Source organism: Camelus bactrianus, chromosome 11, assembly GCF_048773025.1.
Source record: "Camelus bactrianus isolate YW-2024 breed Bactrian camel chromosome 11, ASM4877302v1, whole genome shotgun sequence".
Taxonomy (NCBI): domain Eukaryota; kingdom Metazoa; phylum Chordata; class Mammalia; order Artiodactyla; family Camelidae; genus Camelus; species Camelus bactrianus.
In genome coordinates this window covers 40180401-40201007 of record NC_133549.1, presented here as the reverse complement: position 1 = coordinate 40201007, position 20607 = coordinate 40180401, and the positions used below count along the sequence as shown (strand labels likewise).

The 20607-nt window shown below is 42.0% G+C and overlaps 1 protein-coding gene across 9 annotated transcripts in view; it reads left to right on the top strand.

Moving 5' to 3' along the window:
• The window catches only part of GBF1 (golgi brefeldin A resistant guanine nucleotide exchange factor 1), a 108375-nt gene that overhangs the window by 68888 nt on the left and 18880 nt on the right, over positions 1 to 20607 (top strand). For 5 of the 9 annotated variants that reach the window (XM_045507566.2, XM_074373709.1, XM_074373712.1 and 2 more), the window contains exons 4-11: positions 8878 to 9009; positions 13339 to 13457; positions 13984 to 14092; positions 14603 to 14663; positions 15959 to 16013; positions 16729 to 16827; positions 19653 to 19800; positions 20132 to 20355. In XM_045507566.2, the coding sequence (XP_045363522.2) occupies positions 8878 to 9009; positions 13339 to 13457; positions 13984 to 14092; positions 14603 to 14663; positions 15959 to 16013; positions 16729 to 16827; positions 19653 to 19800; positions 20132 to 20355 (947 nt within the window). The remainder of the gene's footprint in view (positions 1 to 8877; positions 9010 to 13338; positions 13458 to 13983; positions 14093 to 14602; positions 14664 to 15958; positions 16014 to 16728; positions 16828 to 19652; positions 19801 to 20131; positions 20356 to 20607) is intronic. The other 4 variants (XM_074373715.1, XM_074373713.1, XM_074373714.1 and 1 more) reach the window with 1 other exon arrangement.

Here is a 20607-nt window from a genome sequence, read left to right as displayed (position 1 = left end):
TGATACTTAACTTTTCTAAGCCTGTATTTTATCACCTGTAAAATGGGTGTTAGAGAATTAAAATAAATTCAATTTAAAAATAAATAATAGCACTAAAATGTATTGAACATATACTATGTGCCAGGCACTGTGCTCAGGAATTCACATACATTATCTCATGTATCTCATGTAAAACATGTGGTACAATGCATGGAATAAAGTAAATGTGCAATAAAACATAATTAAGATATTATTATTCTAATTTTTTAGCTTTAGAGTCCCAATCCAGTGTTCTTAATGCTTAATGTAAGATACTGTAAGTTCAGTTTATTTCTTATTAAGTAAATATAAAAAACTTCAAAGGTAAGCCTTCTACCTTTGATTACTAAACCTTTAAAGGGATACAAGTTAAGGATAAATACCAAGATAACTGGTGGTTCTTATTTATGTATGGTGTAATTTGGAATAGCTCTTTTAATTTCTGAGGGTTTCCACTTTTCCTGTGGTACACACAGTTATTGGAGAATGCAACAGGCTTCCTTTTTTAAATGAATGATTGAAATATTCATCCTCCTTTTAGAAGAGAGAAAAATGACAATAATAATAGCAACTACCATTTATTACTTTGAGCCATGCCATTTGCTAGGCACTTTAAATACCTTCTCTCTTCATCATCATCCCCATTTTAAATATGAAAATGAGACTTAGAAAGGATAAGCAGACTTACCTACCAGCTAAGATCATACAACTAGCAAGTGGTGGATATGGGAATCAAATCCAGGTTCACCTGACTCCAAAATCTGTGCTTCTACCCATTCAACTCTACTGCTTCCTATGAAGCCAGAATAGAAAAGTTTCTGGTGTTCTACCTCCTGGCTCAGCCTGCCTGTGGACTGAGATTCAGCTGTCTAGATCTTCTTCAGAAGAGTGAGAAGAGCTGCCTGAGTCCTTCAGGGAAAAGGTGCCATGATGCTGCCCATAGTAAGCAGGCTGAGTAATTTCACAACCAAGGAGACATCTGACACCCCTGCCAGGCAGCCAAAATTCCCACCCTGGAAGACGGTCAACCTCAAGGCACAAACAGTTCAGTAAACAGAGAGTGCAGATCAGGTAGAGAGGTGCTCTGAAGGTTACTGGCTCATTAAGATGGGAAGGAGAGAAAAAAAAAGGAATGGGTACAAGAAGGAAGGGAAATTCAACTCCCCACTGGAGAAAGAACACTTGGGATCCTTCTAGGACTAGGCCACCTGCTTCTGAAATCAAATCCAGGTCTACCTTCTAGCTAGTCAGTGCCCAATAAGAATAATCACAACGAGATTTATTAAACTATTTCTGGAAAAGCTCATAGGCCACTTCAACACAAAGAAAAATGAAGCTTTTTAGAGATGTCTTGGTGGTGTTCTGCCCATACTCTGCTCAACATCAGTGAAGAGGGCTCTCAACTCCCTACATTATGACATTAAAACAGAGAAGTCTCAATTTGGCCTACAGTCAGGTTGAGAATCTGCAGATGTCCCCCCACTCTTCTCAGATGATGAGGTGATCTGTCCAAAAGGGGATGAATCATGACATTGTTTTCTCTTCTCACATCAGAGCTGCCACCCTCTCCAATAATCTACATCAAAGACCTCAACTTGTGGCATCACGCACTGCCCTTAGACAAAAGGGAACACTCTCTTCTCAGCATACAGGAGAGTAGTCACCATCTTCCCAGGAGACTTGTGTTCTCCACCCCACAGCAGCCTTTTCTCATTTGGCCAGCAATGAACTGGCACATTCCTGAGCCAAAATGCACACATAAGCTGCTTTCCCTGGTATCGAAGCTCTTTACTCCTGAGTGACTCTTATCAGGGGCGGTTGGGCATTCTCAATTGGATTACGCTGACAAGGAAAAAGTCCTGTGGTATATTATTTCAACACCATTTGGCTTCAGAAATGCCTGTCTCGACCCTTTTGCCCTTAGAACCTACTTCTCCCATCTTGCTTTCTAGAGGGTCACCAGCCTGCTCCCGTCCTAGCTCTTCATCCTGCAAATTTTGGCTCATGTTCCTGAAGACAGAATATCATCATTCACAAAGTAGATCATGTATAGCAGAGTAATAAATCAGAGCATGGTAAAAACAGAAGTCTAATTCATTTACTCCTCTTGACATTTCTATATCCAGAGACACAAGACAAAATTACTTGAGCATAAAAAGCTTTTTGGTTTTGGGTTTATCGTCTATCCTGCACATTCCATTCTAGGAGAAAGTGTTAGGGCCTCATATTCTACTTCTCTGACTATGCTATACCTTGGAATATTTCTTGTAGAAGTCGAAGTAAGATTGAGAATGATCTGCAAATGAGATACTGTAAATTCAGTAGGAAAGAGCTGTGCTCTTTTTGGTCACTAGGGGACATCAGGAGTAGTAGTCCAGAGGATGAGCCAAACCAAACTTTGGTGGAGCCAGAAGCCTCTGGAATATCTGTCACATCTTTATTTCCAGCCTTGAATGGTCAGGTGGGGAATTAGGCTTGATTTCAGAAACTGACTTGAGAGAAGACTGCCGAAGGGCAGCTCTTAAAGAAATCTATTACCTAGTCCAGGCTTAATGTTCAAACCCAGACAAGCCTTCGCAACCCTGCCCTATAGAACAGGAGAAATGAAAAAAAAGAAATACACTAGGCCCAGTCTTAGTCTCTCATTAATTATGTGACCTTGGGCAAACATTTCACTTCTTTGGGCTGTAGTTTCCTCATCCACAGGGTTTTCCTGGGGAAGATGGTGGTGGTAGTATACAGTTTAACTAAATTCTTTAAGGTTCCCTTTAAATCCCCAAAACTTATTCTAAACTCAAAGTACAGTTTGGGAGTAAATGCACATGAATGCAGACAGCCTGTTACAAAGGTCGCCTGAGGGGAAAGCAAGCCCAGTTTATTTGTCTGAGATCCTAACACTGCATCCTCTTTTTTCAGCTATCACCCAACGGTTTCCCAGATCTGTTTCCTTCCTATTCTTAAACAAATGTTTAGTTTCTCAAGGTGCCTTAAGGGGTTGGGGTTGAGGAGATTATCTTTGGTATTATGACCCTTTAAGAAACAAAGTACGGTGATGGCTTAATCATTGCCGCATCTAGGTACAAAGTGAGTCCATGAGTCCACATAGCGCCAGTAGGAGATAGTGGTACCAACCACCTTACGTTAAGAAAGGCAAATTATTTTGAACACTTGATCCCTTAAAAACTCTTCGAGAAGTATTCATTTTTCAGACTGATCTATCCCTCAAAGGCTAACCCAACCTGTTTTTTTAAATCAAAAACCTAAACCTTAACTCTCACTCTAATTAAACATAAGTAAGCATTTCATGAACTTACACGTCTTGGGGTTTTACTGAAATTTTGAAAATCCTGAGGATTAGAAATCAGAATTTTTATTTCCCCCAAGCTGTCTTTGATAAGTAATTTGTAGAAGGTCATGTTCATGAGGTCCCAACATAAGCCAGCAATGACATAAAAACTCCTCCTCCCTAGATATCTGGGCCCCAGATGTTCAAGATGACCAAAAAGAAAAGGGTTTTCGGCATTTACGTATGTTCTCTGGCTCAAACACCTTGTCAGGACCTTGGCGGCCTCTGTGCCTATAGCAGGTCCATCTCTCCTTAGGAAGAGGATAGAAAGAAGATGTACTTTTTTCAGATTGAAATCTCTAACAGCATATAGAGCCAATAGCAGGCTGCTTTCCATAAATCTCTGCTCCTGAAATTCTCACTTTTACCATCTCCTCCTTGTTGAGTAGGACCACTCTGGTCTGCTTGAGGTCAGATTTCGCCTTCACTTTCAGAAGATAACACAGGCACTTAAAAGCAGCATACCCACGGGAAAATAGTTTATTGCATGATTTCTCCACTGTGATACATAATCCTGACAGGAAGAGAAATAAGCTTTCCACCTTGGGCATTCCTGCTAAATAAGCCAGGTTAGCTTGCTGCTAGGAGCTGCTGTCTACCACCCTTAAAAGAATCCCAGTCTGTTGCCCAGGACAACCTTAATTTGCCTCAGACATCAGCAACAGCTAGAGATTACTAAACTACTTATCATATGTAGATTATTTTATCCTCCTAATAACCCTGAGAAATAGTATTACTGTTCCCATTTTACAGATAAGAAGACCAAGATCTAAGAGGTTAAGTGACTTACCCAAGGTCACACATTAAGTGGAAGAGGTAGAATTTAAATCCAGGTCTGTTATAGATTATGTTCTTAACTATTATTATACCATGCTGTTGCTCCAGGTTTACTACTAGGTATATTAAACTGCATTTGACTTGGATGGCAAATAAAAAGTTAAAACTAACCTAGAATTGAAGTTTCTTCTGTACCTTTCCTCTTCCTAACCAATGACTAAACACTTAGTTATTGATTTTAGGACTGCTATATAAATTAAGCTTCAGGTTTGCCCAGGTTTCCTCCTAATCCAAGAGGGAAGAGTGAGGCCCCTTTAACAAGGCCAGCAGGGCTAAATGAGGCCCATAGGGACCAGCCTCAAACATATCGCAGAGGCCCGAGGACAGACTGATCCATCTGTCTTACTGAGAGCGTAAGTTTGATGCGTATCCACTCTAAACACTAGTTCTCTTCCTTCTAGAGGAAATTGGCACATATTGAAAGGAAGGCAATTAGGTTGTAACACACAGGCAAACCAGAGCTGCTGTGGTCCTTTACTCTGCCTTGCCGTTTTCTGTATTCATTGTATAAGACCAAGTCAAAACTTAAGCAGGCAATTTGAAAGCCCAGGAGAAATTAAAAACTTCTGTTGCAATACTTTAAAACAGGACATTCACCCCAGCTTTATGCAGTCATTACATACTTGGAGCAACTTTTTTAATCTAAATTCCTCTAGTAGTCTAGTAAAATATTTCACTATTCAATGGCAGCAAGAAAAGACAATTAGAGGTTTATCACCAAATGCCATCCTATCAGGTCTCCTCTAAGGGCTCTGAAGGGAAGTAAAAGGAAATAAAAAAGAACTAAATTCTAAATTGACATTAGCAGTTGATGATGGAAAGGACTAAAGGGTCAATAGCCAAAGCTTTTGGAGAAGAACAAGAGAATCCCTAAAGAGTTTCAGTTATGGGACTGGTAACAACTCTCCCTGTTCCGTAAGTGTACAGAATCCTACTTACTCACCTTTCTCAAGTAGCTGGATATGTTTTTTACAGCTACATGTAAATTCTTAGTCACGTTAAGACTGAAGAATCTTACTCTGCTTCAGCCACCCTTTGTGCTAACGGGCTCAAGAACTTTATGATAAGGGATATTTCCCATTTTCCTGACAAGAAAAATAAAGGCATCAAAAACAACCAATAAGGGCAGAACAAGTACTCTAACAACTTGCATTGCTGCCTCTAAAGGCATGTCTGTGAGCAGAATAAAGTTTATGGGAGCAACAGTACTCTGAGAAGTCAGTCACTTATTATTTGCTCTGAAAGGTGGGCAGAGAACCTTCAAGACAGCTGAATCTAGAGAAGCAATCCTGAAAGGGTTGGGAAACAACTTTAGAAAACATGGGACAGAACCCCGGTTCAGCCAACACCTGTTCCCCCAACAATATCTGTCTCTCTGTCTCTCATTTTATCTCAACTGCACACAATACAAAAGCTGCATTATTCTGGTAAAGTTGCATTCCAGCCCAGAGTGCACAGTTAATGTTTTTTACAGCCCACATGCCTCCTTGTGATGGATGGCCACTTTATAATGAAATACTTTATGCTCAATCAACTTACAAATAATGAGTGTTCCATTACATAGCATTAAAAACAAACCCAAATTCAGAAAGACCCAGAAACAAAGAAGGGAGAGGAACAAGGGTGATTGCTGGAGAGGAGGAACTGAAGAGAATCCTCCATAACTCCTTCATTCCTAAATAAGATACAGTCCTAAGGAGAATTTAGTACCAAAAAAGACATTAATTTCAATAAATGGTGTTGGAACAATAGGGCATCCATATGCAAAAACAAAAATGAAACACAATCTAAACCTCACGTATTATACAAAATTTAACTCAAAATAGAGCATAGATGTAAATGAGAAGACTAAATCTGCGTATTTTTTAGAAGAAAACATAGGAAAAATCTTTGTGACTTGGGAGAGTGCTTAGATACGATACCAAAAGCATTATGCACAAAACGAAAAAACTGGTACACTGGACTTCATCAAAAATAAAATGTCTGCTCTATGGGAGATACTGTTAAGAGATTGAAAAAACAAGCTACAGACTGGGAGAAAATATTTATAAATAACTGTATAAGTGTCATTGTAATAAAGGACTTGAATCTGGAATAGACTTCTCTAAGTCTCTATACTCAATGGTAAGAAAACAATTCATTTAAAAAATGGGAAAAAGATGTGTACAGATATGTCACCAGAAAGAAAGGATACATGAATGGCAAATAAGCATGTGAAAAAGGTGTTTGATGTCACTAGCCATTAGAGAAATGCAAATGTAAACCACATGGAGACACCTACTAGAATGGCGTAAATGAAAATACCAAGCACCGGAGAGGATGTGGAAAAACTAGAATTCTCATTGTTGGTGGGAATGCAAAGAGATACAGAGACTCTGGAAAACAGTTTGGCAGTTTCTTGTAAAAGCTAAACATACACTTACCCTTTGACCAGAAATCCCACTCCTATGTGTTTATCCCAGAGAAATGAAAACCAACGTTCTTCACACAAAAACCTGTACACAGATGTTTATAGCAGCTCTATTCATAAGTGCTCCAAACTGGAGATGCCAAATGTCCTTCAGCTAGTGAATGGATGGATAAGCAAACTGTGGTACAGATGGTAATGGAATACTACTCAGCAATCAAAAGGGAACAAATTATTGATCTATGCAGCAGTTTGGACGAATCTCAAAGGTATCATGTAGAGTGAAAGAAATCAGTCTCAAAATGTTGCATACTGTATGATTCCATTTATATGACCTTTATAATAAAACTGTGGTGATGGAGAATAGATCAGTGGTTGACAGGGGTTAGGGGCCTGGGGAAGGTGTGACTACAAAGGAATAACAGAGGGAGTTTTCTGGAGCACTGAAATTGCCACAGTGGTTACAGAGATCTATGTGTGTGTGGAAATTTATAGAACTCAAAAATAGTCAGTTTTACAGAATTAAACAAACCAAAAAAGGCAGAATGCATGTGGCTCTGGAAGTATCAAACCATGGCTGTAAAATTGCCCTAGTCCTTCACCATGAAGGAAGACATGAAGCTAGTATATTTGTAGCAACTGGGTTGAATGCTCAGAAAATCTGTTCCCTATACCACCTCTCAAAGATTTTTTTTTTCAGTCTAGACTTTCATATCTCAAATATACCAAACATGACTATTCTTTTTAATGACACACCAAATCATATGTAATGCAGTTGTGTTCCTAAAGCAGCAAGACTAAGGGACTTTAAGTTCTTTAATGAGCTTTTTAAAAGTACTTTATGCGTTTTAGTTTTTCCAAATATTTCTATTCCTTTCATCTCAACCTTCTACCACCTTACACACACAGAAAGGTTTTTCTCTAGGTTTTTTTCCTTCAGACTGTAGATCTCTAGGTGGGGGTAGTGGGGGATGAGAAGCAGGTTTTATACAGCTGATGTGATCACTGTAGAGACAAGCTTGGAAAATGCTACCCAATCTGCCAATTAATTAAAGCATTAATCTGAGGAGCAGCCGGGCCCAGGGACTGTTTACCCAGAGAGGAGGATGATAGGAATTGAGTGGGAAGCTCCCTGTATTTGCATGAAAATGAAAGTGCTTAGGAAACCCAGCTTCCTTTTGTCTCTAAAGGTGGGGCAGCCCCCTACCATGTCCCCAAATCTTTCTGGCCTATTTAGGAAGCCTTTTAGGTGGCTGTTCTGTTAGAGATGAAAGCACAGCCGACTCTAGAAAAACAAATTCAGCTCTGGGCAGAGTAGGGTAGGGAGCAGGTCCAGAGAAGAGTAGCTTCTTAGACCTGGAATGAAACCTTCTAAATTCAGGAGTATGTGCTGTTAATTAGGTAGAATAGATGTAATGGTTTTACAGGTTTTGGAACCGTATGTATAGACTGAGTTCAAATCCCAGCACTGCTTCTTATTAGCTGTGTGATTTGGGACCAATCATGTGTCTTATTTGAGCTTTATTTTTCACATCTGTAAAATAAAGATTATGAATTGCCCCTTCGTCTCAGGGCAGTTAGCCGTCTGCTTACTGTAGACAGAAAGGAGGCTAGAGAGTGGTGAGGACCTTACAAGATTACAGACTGCCTCCACAAGTAGGGACTACACGGCCTTTTGTTCTTTTTAAGGTTATTTTTCAGCAAGGGACTATAAACCTCAAGGTTCCCCCTCACCTTCCTGTGATGTGCTGCATTCTTTATCTCTAACATCTCTTTATCTTTGTAACAGCATAGACATAGACATAGAGAGCAGCTCATTCTGGAATCTATTTGCCCATATTGGCAGTACTTAAGATGAGGTTTACCTCTGTATTACTAGAGAGCGTGATGAAATGGACATCGGAAATTGACCCAGCAATATTTGATGATATTAAATAATTATTGTTAATTTTTAAAATTGTGGTTAAATACGTATAAATATATAAAACATAAAATTTACCATCTTACTCATTTTATTTTTAATTTTAAAGCATGGTAATGATACTGTGATTTTTTTTAAAGCTTTTTAATCCTTTAGAGCTACATACTAAAAACTTTACAGATAAAATGACGTAGTGTCTAGGATTTGATTCAAAGTAATCCACATGAAGTAAGATTGTTCCAGCAACTAAGAACTCTAGCCTCATGGTATAGATAAAAAGGGCCTTTTTCTAGGGTCTAGCTTTTTGTAAAATGGCATCTCTTCATTTTCTCATTTCTTTTCTTACAGAACTCTCAGAAATTGAGCCCAATGTGTTCCTTCGTCCGTTTCTGGAAGTAATTCGCTCCGAAGATACCACTGGCCCTATCACTGGACTAGCACTGACCTCTGTCAATAAGTTCCTGTCCTATGCGCTCATAGGTAAGAGCTCAGGCTTTGTGGATGACCACAGCTCTTAATTTCCTGCCTCTCCTGGGGTGGTCAGGCTCTAGGCAATGAGCTGGTGATGCTGGAAAGTTTTTCCCAGCCAGCTATTTCCTTACAGTAGAGAAATAGGATTGTTATTGATTATTCATCACGCTACTTGACTCAGGTTGTGCAGAGTAGGGAGTGAGGGGAGATTTCCTTAGGACTCTGGTTTCTTTATGCTTTGGGAGGTAAGGGTATAGTACCTTTGGATGTTTGATTTGGTTTGGTTTATTTTTAAGGTTATTTTAAAAAATATAATGCATGCTATGTTAAGAAGATAAACGGTGAATAGGTGTCTAAAAGAAAAGTTAATGGTCACTTTATCTTTCTCAATGGTCCACCTCATTCTTTAGGTAAAAAATGTTAACAGGTTGGATTCTTTGTTTCTTTTTCTACATGTATATAAATACACATAAAGTCCCACCTTTTTAAAAAAAGAAAAATAGGATTATGTGCTACATGTTTTCTTTTTTCACTTCATAGTATTTTAGAAAGGTATGTATGATATGGTTATCCATCTCGTTTATTCTTTCCCCTAGTTTCATTGAAATATAATTGACATAGAACATTGTATTAGTTTAATATATGCTGGAAAATTATTACATAATAAGTTTTGTTAAATCCATCACCTCACATAGTTACAAATTTTTTTCTTGTGATGAGATCTTTTAAGATCTATTGTCTTAGCAATTTTCAAATATACACCACAATATTTTTAACTGTAGTCCCCATGCTGTACACAACATCCCCAAAACTCATTAATCTTATAACTGGGAGTTTGTATATTCTTTTTTAATTGTGATAAAATATACATAATAAAAATACCATTTTAATCATTTTTAAAGTATGTAATTCAGTGGTATTAATTACATTTGCAGTGTTGTGCAACTATCACCACCATCTGTTTCTTGAACTTTTTCATCACACCAAAAAAGAAATTCTAACCATTGAGCAATAATACACTATTTCCCCCTCCCCTCAGCCCCTGTTAAGATTTTTTTTCTTTTTGGTAGCTGTGTAATTTTCATAGTATAGATAGAATACAATTTATTTAATCATTCTCTTATTGAGTAATATTTAATATTTACATTGTTTCTTATTTTGAGCCATTATAAATAATGCTGAAGTAAGCATCCTTGTTCATATGTCTTTATTGATCAATTTTTCCTTTCGTGTGATAGATTCCTATACTTGAAATTTCTGGATTAAATCTATAATGTGCAAATTACATTTTTATAGGTACTACCAGTTTGCATGCCCAAAAGATTGCATCATTTGCACTTCCAACAGTAAAGTTTGAGAGTTTCCAATTCCCCACCATGTCACCAGCACTGAATATTATTGGTATTCTTTATTTGTGCTAATTTGGTGGGTGAAAACTGGTATTTTATTGATTTTATATCTTTAAGGTTGAACATTTGAATTTCTTCTCCTTTGCCTATTATTTTATTGAGTTGTTTTTGTTTTGCTTATCAGTTTGTAGGAGTTCTTTGTATAGTGAGGATATTGATCCATTGTCTGTCATAGCATTACAAATATTTTCTCCCAGTCTAGCCTAAATATTTTTTGCAGTTAATTGTTTATCTCTGAATTTGTTTATGGTGTCTTTTTTAGATTCCTTTTTAGTTGGTCTTGTCACTCAAGATCCTGAATTCCTTTTCCCCTATTGCCTGCCCATTTGCAAGGGTGAGGGGCATAGTAAACAGGCAGCTGTCCTTGTTTCTAAGTAGGGAGACAAGAAAAGAGCAGCTCAGGCTGTAGCTAGCCAGAAAGGAAAATGGCCTTCAGTTCAAGGCAAGAAAACCCTTTGTCTTTTCTAAAAAGTTGGATTTGCTTAGCTGAAGTGTTCAGGATCCTGAGTAGGAATCCTGGGTGCCAGCTAGGTTCTGAATAGGTGCATCAGCCTTTCCAGGCACCCTCGTCCTAACTTCAGACTTTTCCCAAGCAAAAATCAGGCCCAGCTACTTACACCCTTACCCTGAGCACCACCTGCAGGTCATCTCTCTTCACGGCCTCCAGCTGCCCTCTGTGCCTTTTTCCTTTGCTCTTTTGTCAGTGTTACCCTCTCCCCTTCCTCGACTTGGCAGACAAGCTGGTCATCGGAGACCTCAGGCCAGCTGGTCATTGGAGTTTCCTGTAGTGGGAAAAGAGAATGCTGGAGGTGGTGATTGCAGTAGGCCTGAGAAAAGGAGCAGGAAGGAGTGTATGAAAGCCAGACAGCAAAGGAGATGAGATTGGCAAATTTCCCTGCAGCCTTCCCCAGGGTGGCCAGAAAAGGAAGACATTCTAGAGAAGGGACCCTGGGAAAGACAAGGTCTGCTAAGTGAGCCAGCCTTTTGTTTAGGCTGCCCCTCTGTAAGGAACTGCCCTCTACCCCTCAATCCTGTGACTCAAGGGTTCTAGGATTATTTTAGGTCCTACTCCAAAGACCAGCCTTTTGTTTGGCACCACACAGCTGCCAGGCCAGGATTTGTGCCGTTGATTGGCTTGCTGGGCCCTGCCTGTGGTTCTAAGGACCTGTCACTCTTACCTACCTTTTTAGAAAATTAACTTTGCTGGTTCATTCAAGCTAAGGGGATAAGAGCTACAAAAAGATCAGTAGAGCTTAAACTACTTCAACAAGGGAGATTACTGAAAGATGGGAAGAAATGGACCCCCCAGGAGTTTGTGAGGTGGGAGCAAGGCTGCCATTCACTGGGAGCTCTGAAGCACCACATAACACTGAGAAGGACCTAGAGTTCCCGAGCAAGGAAAGGTCCTTCTGTGGACCATAGGGGCCTGAATGTTAGGCAGGGCTGTGAGAGAGAGGACTCAGGCAAGGGCTTTGAGAATATAGGATTTTCTGTGTTGAGTGGGAGAAACATGGAGAGCTGGGGTGATAGAAGGAGCTAGGTCACTGTATATCATCATGAAATTGGCTTCCTTCTACATGACCTCTAAAGTCACCACTTATGATGCTGGAATAGAGACATGCAGTAAATAGAACAGTCTTTGACTAGGTGTCAGAGACTAACCAGGACAGAAGAGAAAGATAAAAACCACGCACAATTAATGAAAGTTTTCTGGCTCATTGTTGGAAGATAACTATTCTGGTTTCTCAGCTACCCCCTGAGCTTCATGTTTAGGAACTCCATTAACTTCAGGTACCAGGAATAAGAAAATGGTAAGAATTTCTTCTAATTCCTGCACTTAAAAGTAGGAGGTACTTCTACATTATACCACGCCACTTCTGGAGTATCTTTCTCTGTCACTCACAAAGCTTTGTCATGTTCCTACCTTTTTTTCCTACTTATGCTTCCCTTTCAAGGACAGTCTAGGCAGTTCTGCAGGACCCTTGTAGGTCTTGATGGAGGCCACTTCTTTGGCTACTCTTGTGGATATTTAACTCATGAATGGGAGCAGAGTTGTCCCCTTGGCAACATTTGTGTTAGCTTCCATCATAGTGTTGGTTGGCAGAACTAGCTTCTCCACTCTCTTCTTATTCACAGATGAAAGTCTCCCTCCCTCCTACCTCCCCAGTTAGCCAGCCTCCTGTCCTGTTTAGTTTGTCGTTTATCTCTCCTTCGTCTTTAGTTAAGCTAGTGACAGGATTCTTGTTCGTGTCACACTGTTGTAAATAAGAATGGAATTAAAGCTGGAAGAGGTCTCTGATTTGCTGTAATGGGGCACCCAGATATAAGTATTGGCAGCAGTGACTGTTTATTCCCCTACTCCCCTACCTTAGTTGCACCTGAGCACAGAATTCCAAAAGCAATCAGATGTGTTGAAAAATAACACATAAGAAGAGAAAGGCTGCAGTCTTAGCATTCAAAGCTCTGGCCCTACTTGGCCTTTGCTCTGGGCCAAAAACTTAAATTTCCATGCCCTTCCTCTGTGAAATGAGTAGCTTTACACCAGTGATTCCCAAAGTGTGGTCCCCTGGCCAGCAGCATTGACTTTACCTGGGATCTTGTTTAAAATGCAAATTCTAAGGCCACACTCTAGACCTACTAAATCGAAAAATTCTGGGAGTGGGTCAAACAATTTGTATTTTTAACAAGCCCTCCAAGTGATTCTGATACATGTTTTAAGTTTGAGAACCACTGTTCCACACAGTAGTTTGTGTTGAGAAGCTCATTAAAGCCGTTTATGGGCAAAAATTCTCAGCTAGCTCAAGAAGCTAGGTTAGGAAATTGGAGAGGAGAAAACCAAAGTCTCTCAAAAGAGTCCTGAGACAGGATGTCTTGCCTTTTCTGTCTCTCCTCTGAACATCATTTAGTCTTTCCTTTTTCGCTGGAGCAGATCCCACTCATGAGGGCACAGCAGAGGGCATGGAGAACATGGCAGATGCTGTCACCCACGCCCGTTTTGTGGGCACGGATCCTGCCAGCGATGAGGTTGTCCTGATGAAAATCCTTCAGGTAAATGAGGGGAAGAGCAATTAGGCTAATGGCCAGGAGCTGGTGCTGCTGGCTCTACTTACCCGAGCCTGCTGGCAGCGTGAAGCTGTGTTTTGACTCCACTGGGGCTTAGGGAGCTACTTTGTTTCCAAACAAGCGGCTCTGGTACCCAAAGTAAAAGCTTTTTCTAAGGAAACTAATTAAAAACTTTAAATGAATTGATATCAAATACCAGAACCTTTAATGCACTTGTACCTCTGACAGACTATATCTGTGCCATCCATCTGTTAGGCTCCTGGGCTAGGGCTGGAATGAGTGCTGAACTATGTCGCGGTCATGCAGAGTAAAGACAGTTCCCAAGACAAGCTCCTGGAAGAACCCCCTACCAAACTGAAGCAAGATCAGCATTCTTGCTAACCTCTTTCTCACCCCTGAGTGCTTCTGTAGGTTACTAGAGAAACAGGAGCCAGCTTCTCTCCCCTCAGGTACACCCTTCTTCAACCAGCCTGCCTTGTTTATCACAGTACCTCCTCTTTCTTCCTGGTAGGTGCTGCGGACTCTTTTGCTAACTCCAGTGGGTGCCCACCTAACCAATGAATCTGTGTGTGAGATTATGCAGTCTTGCTTCCGGATCTGCTTTGAAATGAGGCTCAGTGGTAGGTGCTTGAATATGGGCCCTTCACCATTCCTGGGGCCAGGATCTGTGAGTATGAATACAGAATGCTGTCTCTGAACCTCAGAGAGATGGAAAACTCATGGCTTCTCCATCACCTACCTTGTGGAGCCATAGGAGTCTAGACGTCTCTGTACTTGACTATTTGTTGTACAGCTAGAACAGAGACCTTAGCTCTTCGTGCCAGGGCAGGAACTGGGATAGATTTCAGACTGACTCAGCCCACCAAACTTTCCTCCCTTGGGGTTTCTGGGATTGACACCCGTCTGCAACTTCTGAGAACACATCACTGCACCCCTTTTTTTTCCCTGACTCAGTAGTGCCATCTAGTGGGCCAGTGAGGTTATGGCTGCCAGGCTGAGCTAGAGCTGGTTTTAATAAGTTTGGCATAATCCTTAGTAAACAAGGTTTGGAGGGGAGTCTGCTCTGAGAAGCCTCCTGATAATAGCACGGCAAGTAATGACACCTGTGTTATTTGTTTTTGCCTGTGCAGAGTTATTGAGAAAATCCGCAGAGCACACTCTCGTAGACATGGTGCAGCTGCTCTTCACAAGGTAAACCTGCTGCTGTTTGCTTCAGCCCGGCTGCCTGGGCCTCTTGAGCCTGCCTGCTTCCACGCAGCCACTTCAGGGACTTGGCCAACCCCACAGCCACATCAGAGGCCACTGAGATTATGGATGAGAGTGGTTCTCTGGGCCCAGGGTTACCGAGCAAAGGAGAAGGAGGAGGGAGCTGGCTTGGCCTCGGGGAGACAGAGGGTTATTTGATCTAGGCTGACAGATCTTCTGCTTCCCAAACTTGTGTCTGTTTCTGTGCAGGTAGCAGCTGGGAAGGGAACCCAGAGAGGAAGCCAAACTCGAGGGAGCCTGGAACAGGTTGCTGAGCTCCCAGAGCTCAGCCTGATTTCTGTGAGGAAGGACCAAGGCTAGGGTTACCAACAATCCTGGTTTGCCCGACTGTCCCAGTTTTAACACTGAAAGTCCCACATCCCCACAAACCAAAACTGTTGGTTACCCTCATCAAGGCCCTCAATGTAGGGTCTAGGAGACCTATTCATACTGTGCCTAACACCCTGTATTCTACACCTCCTTTTGATAGACTTTGAGAAGAGCTGAGGCGAGGGCTTTACAGCCTCCCCTAGGGGATATTGGCAATAGGAGAGGTTAGACAGGTATTGGGGCAGGGCTTATATGGGAAATCAGTGAACCTTTCACTCAGTTTTGCTGTGAACCTAAGATTGTTCTTAAAAATAGTCTATTTTTTTAGAACAAAATAAACAAAAAAACTTCCCCCTGGGATTTATAAATCCCAGATAATTAAATAAATCAGATCTATAAATAATCAGATCTGATTATAGACCAGATCTATAAATAATAATCCTCATTATCTACAGACTTGATCGGCCCCTGGTCCCTGCTGCAGATTGTTTCTTCTCAGGTTCAAATTTACTGGTTTCAAAACTTCAACCTGCCTTAGTTCTCAGACTATGCCCAGTCTCCTGGGGTTTTGATAGACTGCCCTCTCCCCACCTCATGACTTTCAGCAATACTTGCCAAGTGGGAGGAATCAGTTTGAAGACAAAAAGAGCCTCTGCTGTCCGAGGGTACTTAGTCACCTTTTCCTGATGACTACCTTCTTTTTAAGAAAGTGTCTGTGTCATATGTTGCTCAATTCCTGTGGTTCTTTGATAAAGCTCTGAAAAGGGTGAAATTAGCCTGCTTCTCTTCCTAGCTTTTCCTAAGAGATAGAGCGTGCTCTGACCCAGAGCATCTTTGGGCTGTGGCTAACGTGGAGGGGGAGATTTGTTGTTATCCCGAATTACAGTCCATGGGATTTTTCTATCTTACAGGTTACCTCAGTTTAAAGAAGAACCCAAGAACTATGTGGGGACCAACATGAAGAAGGTATGACCTGCTGTCCCTCATCCAAACTTTGACCTCCCAAATTCCATGCTCTGGGGATTTTCCTGGATATCCTTGCTTAGCAAAAACATGCTTTTGCTTAGACAGGTCTGGTTGGAATCCAGAAAAAGCTATCACTCCTGTAGCAAGAAATTTATTCTTTCCCAGGTACCTCTCCTTCCCAGCTTCTCCTTTCGAGCCTATCTTTGTTGACCTTCCATGTAAGCTGGTGAGCCAGTCCTTCATGGAAACAACAGACTGGGCTAAAAATGTATGTTGACAAAGGTGAAAGTCCTGCCATCCCCTCAGGGCCCAGCCTTGTCAGCAGGTAGGAGGCCTAGAGACGCTATACCTCAAATCCCACTCTAATGCTGGATTAGACTGAGTTTATGCTTGGGCTAGTCTCTGTTGATGAGATAAATTAAGCCTGACTCCAAATCAGAAGGTTCTCAAACTGCTAGAAGAAGAATGGTGTCAGAAGAATGCCCTCTTTCTATCTTGAACTGAAGCCCTGGACTTACAGGCCTCTGATGAGGATTCTGCTTGCAGCCCTGAGAGGTTCTTCCCATGGAGATGACCCTTGGCTGTTTGGTGCATGCACCTGACCTTCCCCTTTCCCCTGCCATCCATCCATCCCCATTCCTGCCCTTTGCCCTGTTGGCTTGTGTCTCAGTTTATTTCACTCTGTTTAAATCGTTCGTTTGCCTGTCTTTCACAGATTTCTCCATGTCTCCTCAACAAACTGGAGCTAAGTAGTGGGGAGCAGACCAAAGCCCTGAACCAGTTAGAGAGGGTACTACTCTTTAAGAACCTCAAGGTCTCTCTCCCTCTCCCTCCACCCTTTTTATTTATTTATTTAAATGTTTATTTTTTATATGTAACATCTGGGTCCCATTTCCACTGTGTAGAGCACAATTCACCCCTCCCTAGTAACAGCACGGCTTTGGAAGAGTTGCATGTGTTCGTAACTTTGCAGTGTTGGGAATTCTCCTGGGGCATCTGGCTGCCTGGAGGCAGAAGAAAGCCTTGAACTGGTGATACATCATGTAGTAAGCCTAGATAGAGAGCCTGGGTCCTGCTGACATCTTGTGGGGTGGCTTAATGTCTACCATTTCTAGGGGGACTATGAGGGACCTTCAAACAAAACCCTTCCCTCTTTTATCCTCTCCCTGTCTCAGAGCTGGCACAGAAAGCTGAAGCACAGTCCTTTGACTCTGTCTGAATACCTGAACTTGGTTTTGAGAGAAAGGGTAGCTGATCTAGTTGGGGCCCTTTTTTTTTTTTTTCTCTTGGTTACCACTAAAGGGTCATTCTCAGTTTTAGGACTCTAGATAGGTGGAAAAGAGCCAGGTGCCAGTATAGCCCTGGACACTGGGAATACTTTGGGATCTGCAAAGATGCCCTCTGTCCTTTAAAAGTAAAAATGTATGGGAACTTAGAGGTGCAAGCTTGAGATTACCCTAATCCCCATATCCCTGCTTTGGGAAGAAGAGGGAGAGAAGGAATATGGGCTATGTAGGCTGTCTATCACAGAAGGGTGCATGCTAGAGGTGTGGCTGTGGACATCCAGGTCAATGAAGATAAAAACAACTGTGAGTCTGTGTGTGTGTGTGTGTGTGTACACTAGATAGTCCATAGGCCTGTGTTCTCTTTGCATGCCTTGTCTCAAGTTTCATTTGTGTGCTTGCCTAGTTTTAAGTTGCAGCTCTCTTCAGTAGCTACCCAGCATTTTGCCATGATTATTAACCTAGGACCTGCCCTTTCTTTGTACAGCGTGTATTGGCCTTTAGAAATAGAGAATTACAAGGATAAGGTGATGTAGAGTTTCATAAACTGCCTGCCTCCCCGCCTTAGGACCTTAGGATAGGGAACACAGCTATACTTTCTAAGGACTGAGAACTGGCAGCCTCTCGGCTCCTCTAGCCAAGAGGCAAAGAACATTCGTTGAAATGATCAAGTTAGAACTACTTTTGCAGAGGATAGAGAAGGAAACAGGAAGGACTGACCCTAGTGTGGGAAGGAATCTCAATGAATGACTGGTTTCTCAGTGGAAGTAGGGCTACCTAGAATTCCTGTAATTGGTGGGGGGCCATCTGGAGAGAAAAGATACCTCACCAAAGTCCACCCAGATGTTAGCACTTTTTGGAGCTCAGTGACAGTTTCTAGTTAAAGCCAGGAGATTCCTGTTTTTCCTCATTGATCTCTTGGACTTCTTGCTTATCTGCATGTTTGACTGTCTCTTACCTCTCAGAACTTTTTTTTTTTTTTACCGTGAGTTTGATCCAGATGGGCTACCGTGGTTCCTGGAGGGAGCATCCTGGTTCCTACTTAACCATAGTGCTCAGAACACTTGAAGCTCTATTCTAGACATATAATTGCAGGAATTCTGGAGATACAGGGACTAAAAGTGTAAATCCAATATGAGGCTGTTGCTGTGTTACTAAGAGCTGGGGGTGGGGCTTAGCTGTTGGGCCTCTCTCCTTTATGGATGAAACTATGGGTAGAGAAGAAAGAATTATATGGTTTCTAAGCAAGGGATCAGAGGTTACTGGAGAGCTTGGGGGAGGTTGAGGAAGGGGGTCCTATTCCTCAAATATCAGATGGAATTGGACAGGCCAAGGATAATATGGTATAGTCGACTAGCCTTTAGAAAGAGGCAGGGAGGAAGTGTTTCTACTCTCTGGATTCAAACCCTAACTGAGAAGGCATCAGGATTAAGAAAATGAAATGGGCCTAAACAAAATAGCTGTAAACTTAGGGTGGAGAAAATGCATGAAAACATACACCTTAAAGTAGTCAACAAATGATAGAGATTTTCCTTTCTGACTAAAAGGAAGCTACAGGAGAGATAAAAATACAAGAGAAAGGGAAATGGAATAGAGCAAGAGTCCAAGAAATCAATAGCCTTACCATCTGAAAACAAAGTTGCATCTAGAAAGACCAACAGTGAAAAGGACAGAAGGTCTCATTGATACACCAAAATTGGGAGCAGCAGAGCGATGAGCGACATGACATGACCTTCCATCCTTAACTCCACAAATCAGCTGGGATGCCACTCCTTTCTTAATTCCAAGGAATGAATCTTTGACCAATTTGATGTAGACATTCCAGAGTAAGGGGTATAGTTAAGATCTAGGCCCAGTTCACAAAGTAATAGGAACCCTAAAAGTCTGGATGGGGAGGAGTATACTCTCATTATTGGATAAAAACTAGGAGTAGGCAGCTGCTCTGCAGGTAGTTGAGGAGGAGAGCCTAGGGGTCTAGGGCCTGAATCTGAAATTTCAAGCAAGGACCCCCTGCCCTTACCCTGTCTGCCGGAGGGTGAGGCACCATCTGCAGGATTCAGGATTGGCACCCATGATTCAGGAGTGAAGTGATGTGTGAGGACTGACCTTATCTATGGCCAGCCTAAAAACAGAATGTCACCTTCCACATGGAGGGTCCCAGGCTGACCTTTAAAGTGGCAAATGTAGAAGTCCAGTTAGGGGAGTAGGTATGTGCTCTGATGGTCTAGATTCTTACTTTGGCACAGATGCAGGGTATAGACTGTCTTCTAGGGACCAGTAGGACTAAAGGAAGGCAGATTTCTAGGGATAGAGTCTTAATTTGAATACCAGTGCTAATGAGGTGTGATATTTCCAGCTGAAAATGAGAGCGGGAGGCATGAGTGATTCATCCAAGTGGAAGAAACAGAAGAGATCCCCCCGGCCCCCACGCCATATGACCAAAGTCACACCAGGTTCAGAGCTGCCCACCCCCAATGGAACCACCTTATCCTCTAACCTCACTGGTGAGTACCCTGAGCTGCTGCTTCTGATTAGAATGAATAGGAAAAAAGCTCCTTCCTCTCAGGAATTTTGATACTGCAGACCAATCAGTGGAGCAGCTTTGGTCTTTATGCTGAGAACAAAAAGGGAAAATTCCAGATCATATCAGACTGTGACCATTTGGCAATTCTGCAGTGACTTAAGGTTATTCTTCCAGTGGGACTCTGACTGCTTTAGCCCAGCAAATGCAGAAATCAATATGCAGTTTAGGACGGAAAAAAACCCAGTACTGTGGAGGGTATATGTTTCCCACAGAGTCTCTCTTCTTCAAGCTTCACTTACTTTGCTTGGCAGGTAGCATGCCCTTCATTGATGTGCCCACTCCCATCTCCTCTGCAAGTTCAGAAGCTGCCTCAGCAGTGGTCAGCCCCTCTACCGACAGTGGCCTAGAGTTCTCCTCCCAGACCACCTCCAAAGAGGACCTCACTGACCTGGAGCAACCTGGCTCTCCAGGGTACAGCACAGTTGCAGAGCCTGGCAGCAGCGAGCTAGGGGTTGCTGAGCAATCTGACCCCCAGGTATAGCTTTGATTTCTAAGGCCCCTGTCCAGTCTACTGTGGGAATTGGCTTGATCCTTTGTATCCTTTATCCCGGCCTTGGCTCAAAATAAGGTTGGGGTGGGGGGTTCTTCCCTGTTTCCTAGAATTAGCTGTGCATCTAGGAAAACCACAGCACAACTCACTGTGAGAGGTAGCTCATGGGATTTTCAAGTTGTGCACACAGGCAGTACGTGGAAAAGGTGAGGATGCTGCTCATGGCTTTTTCTGGAT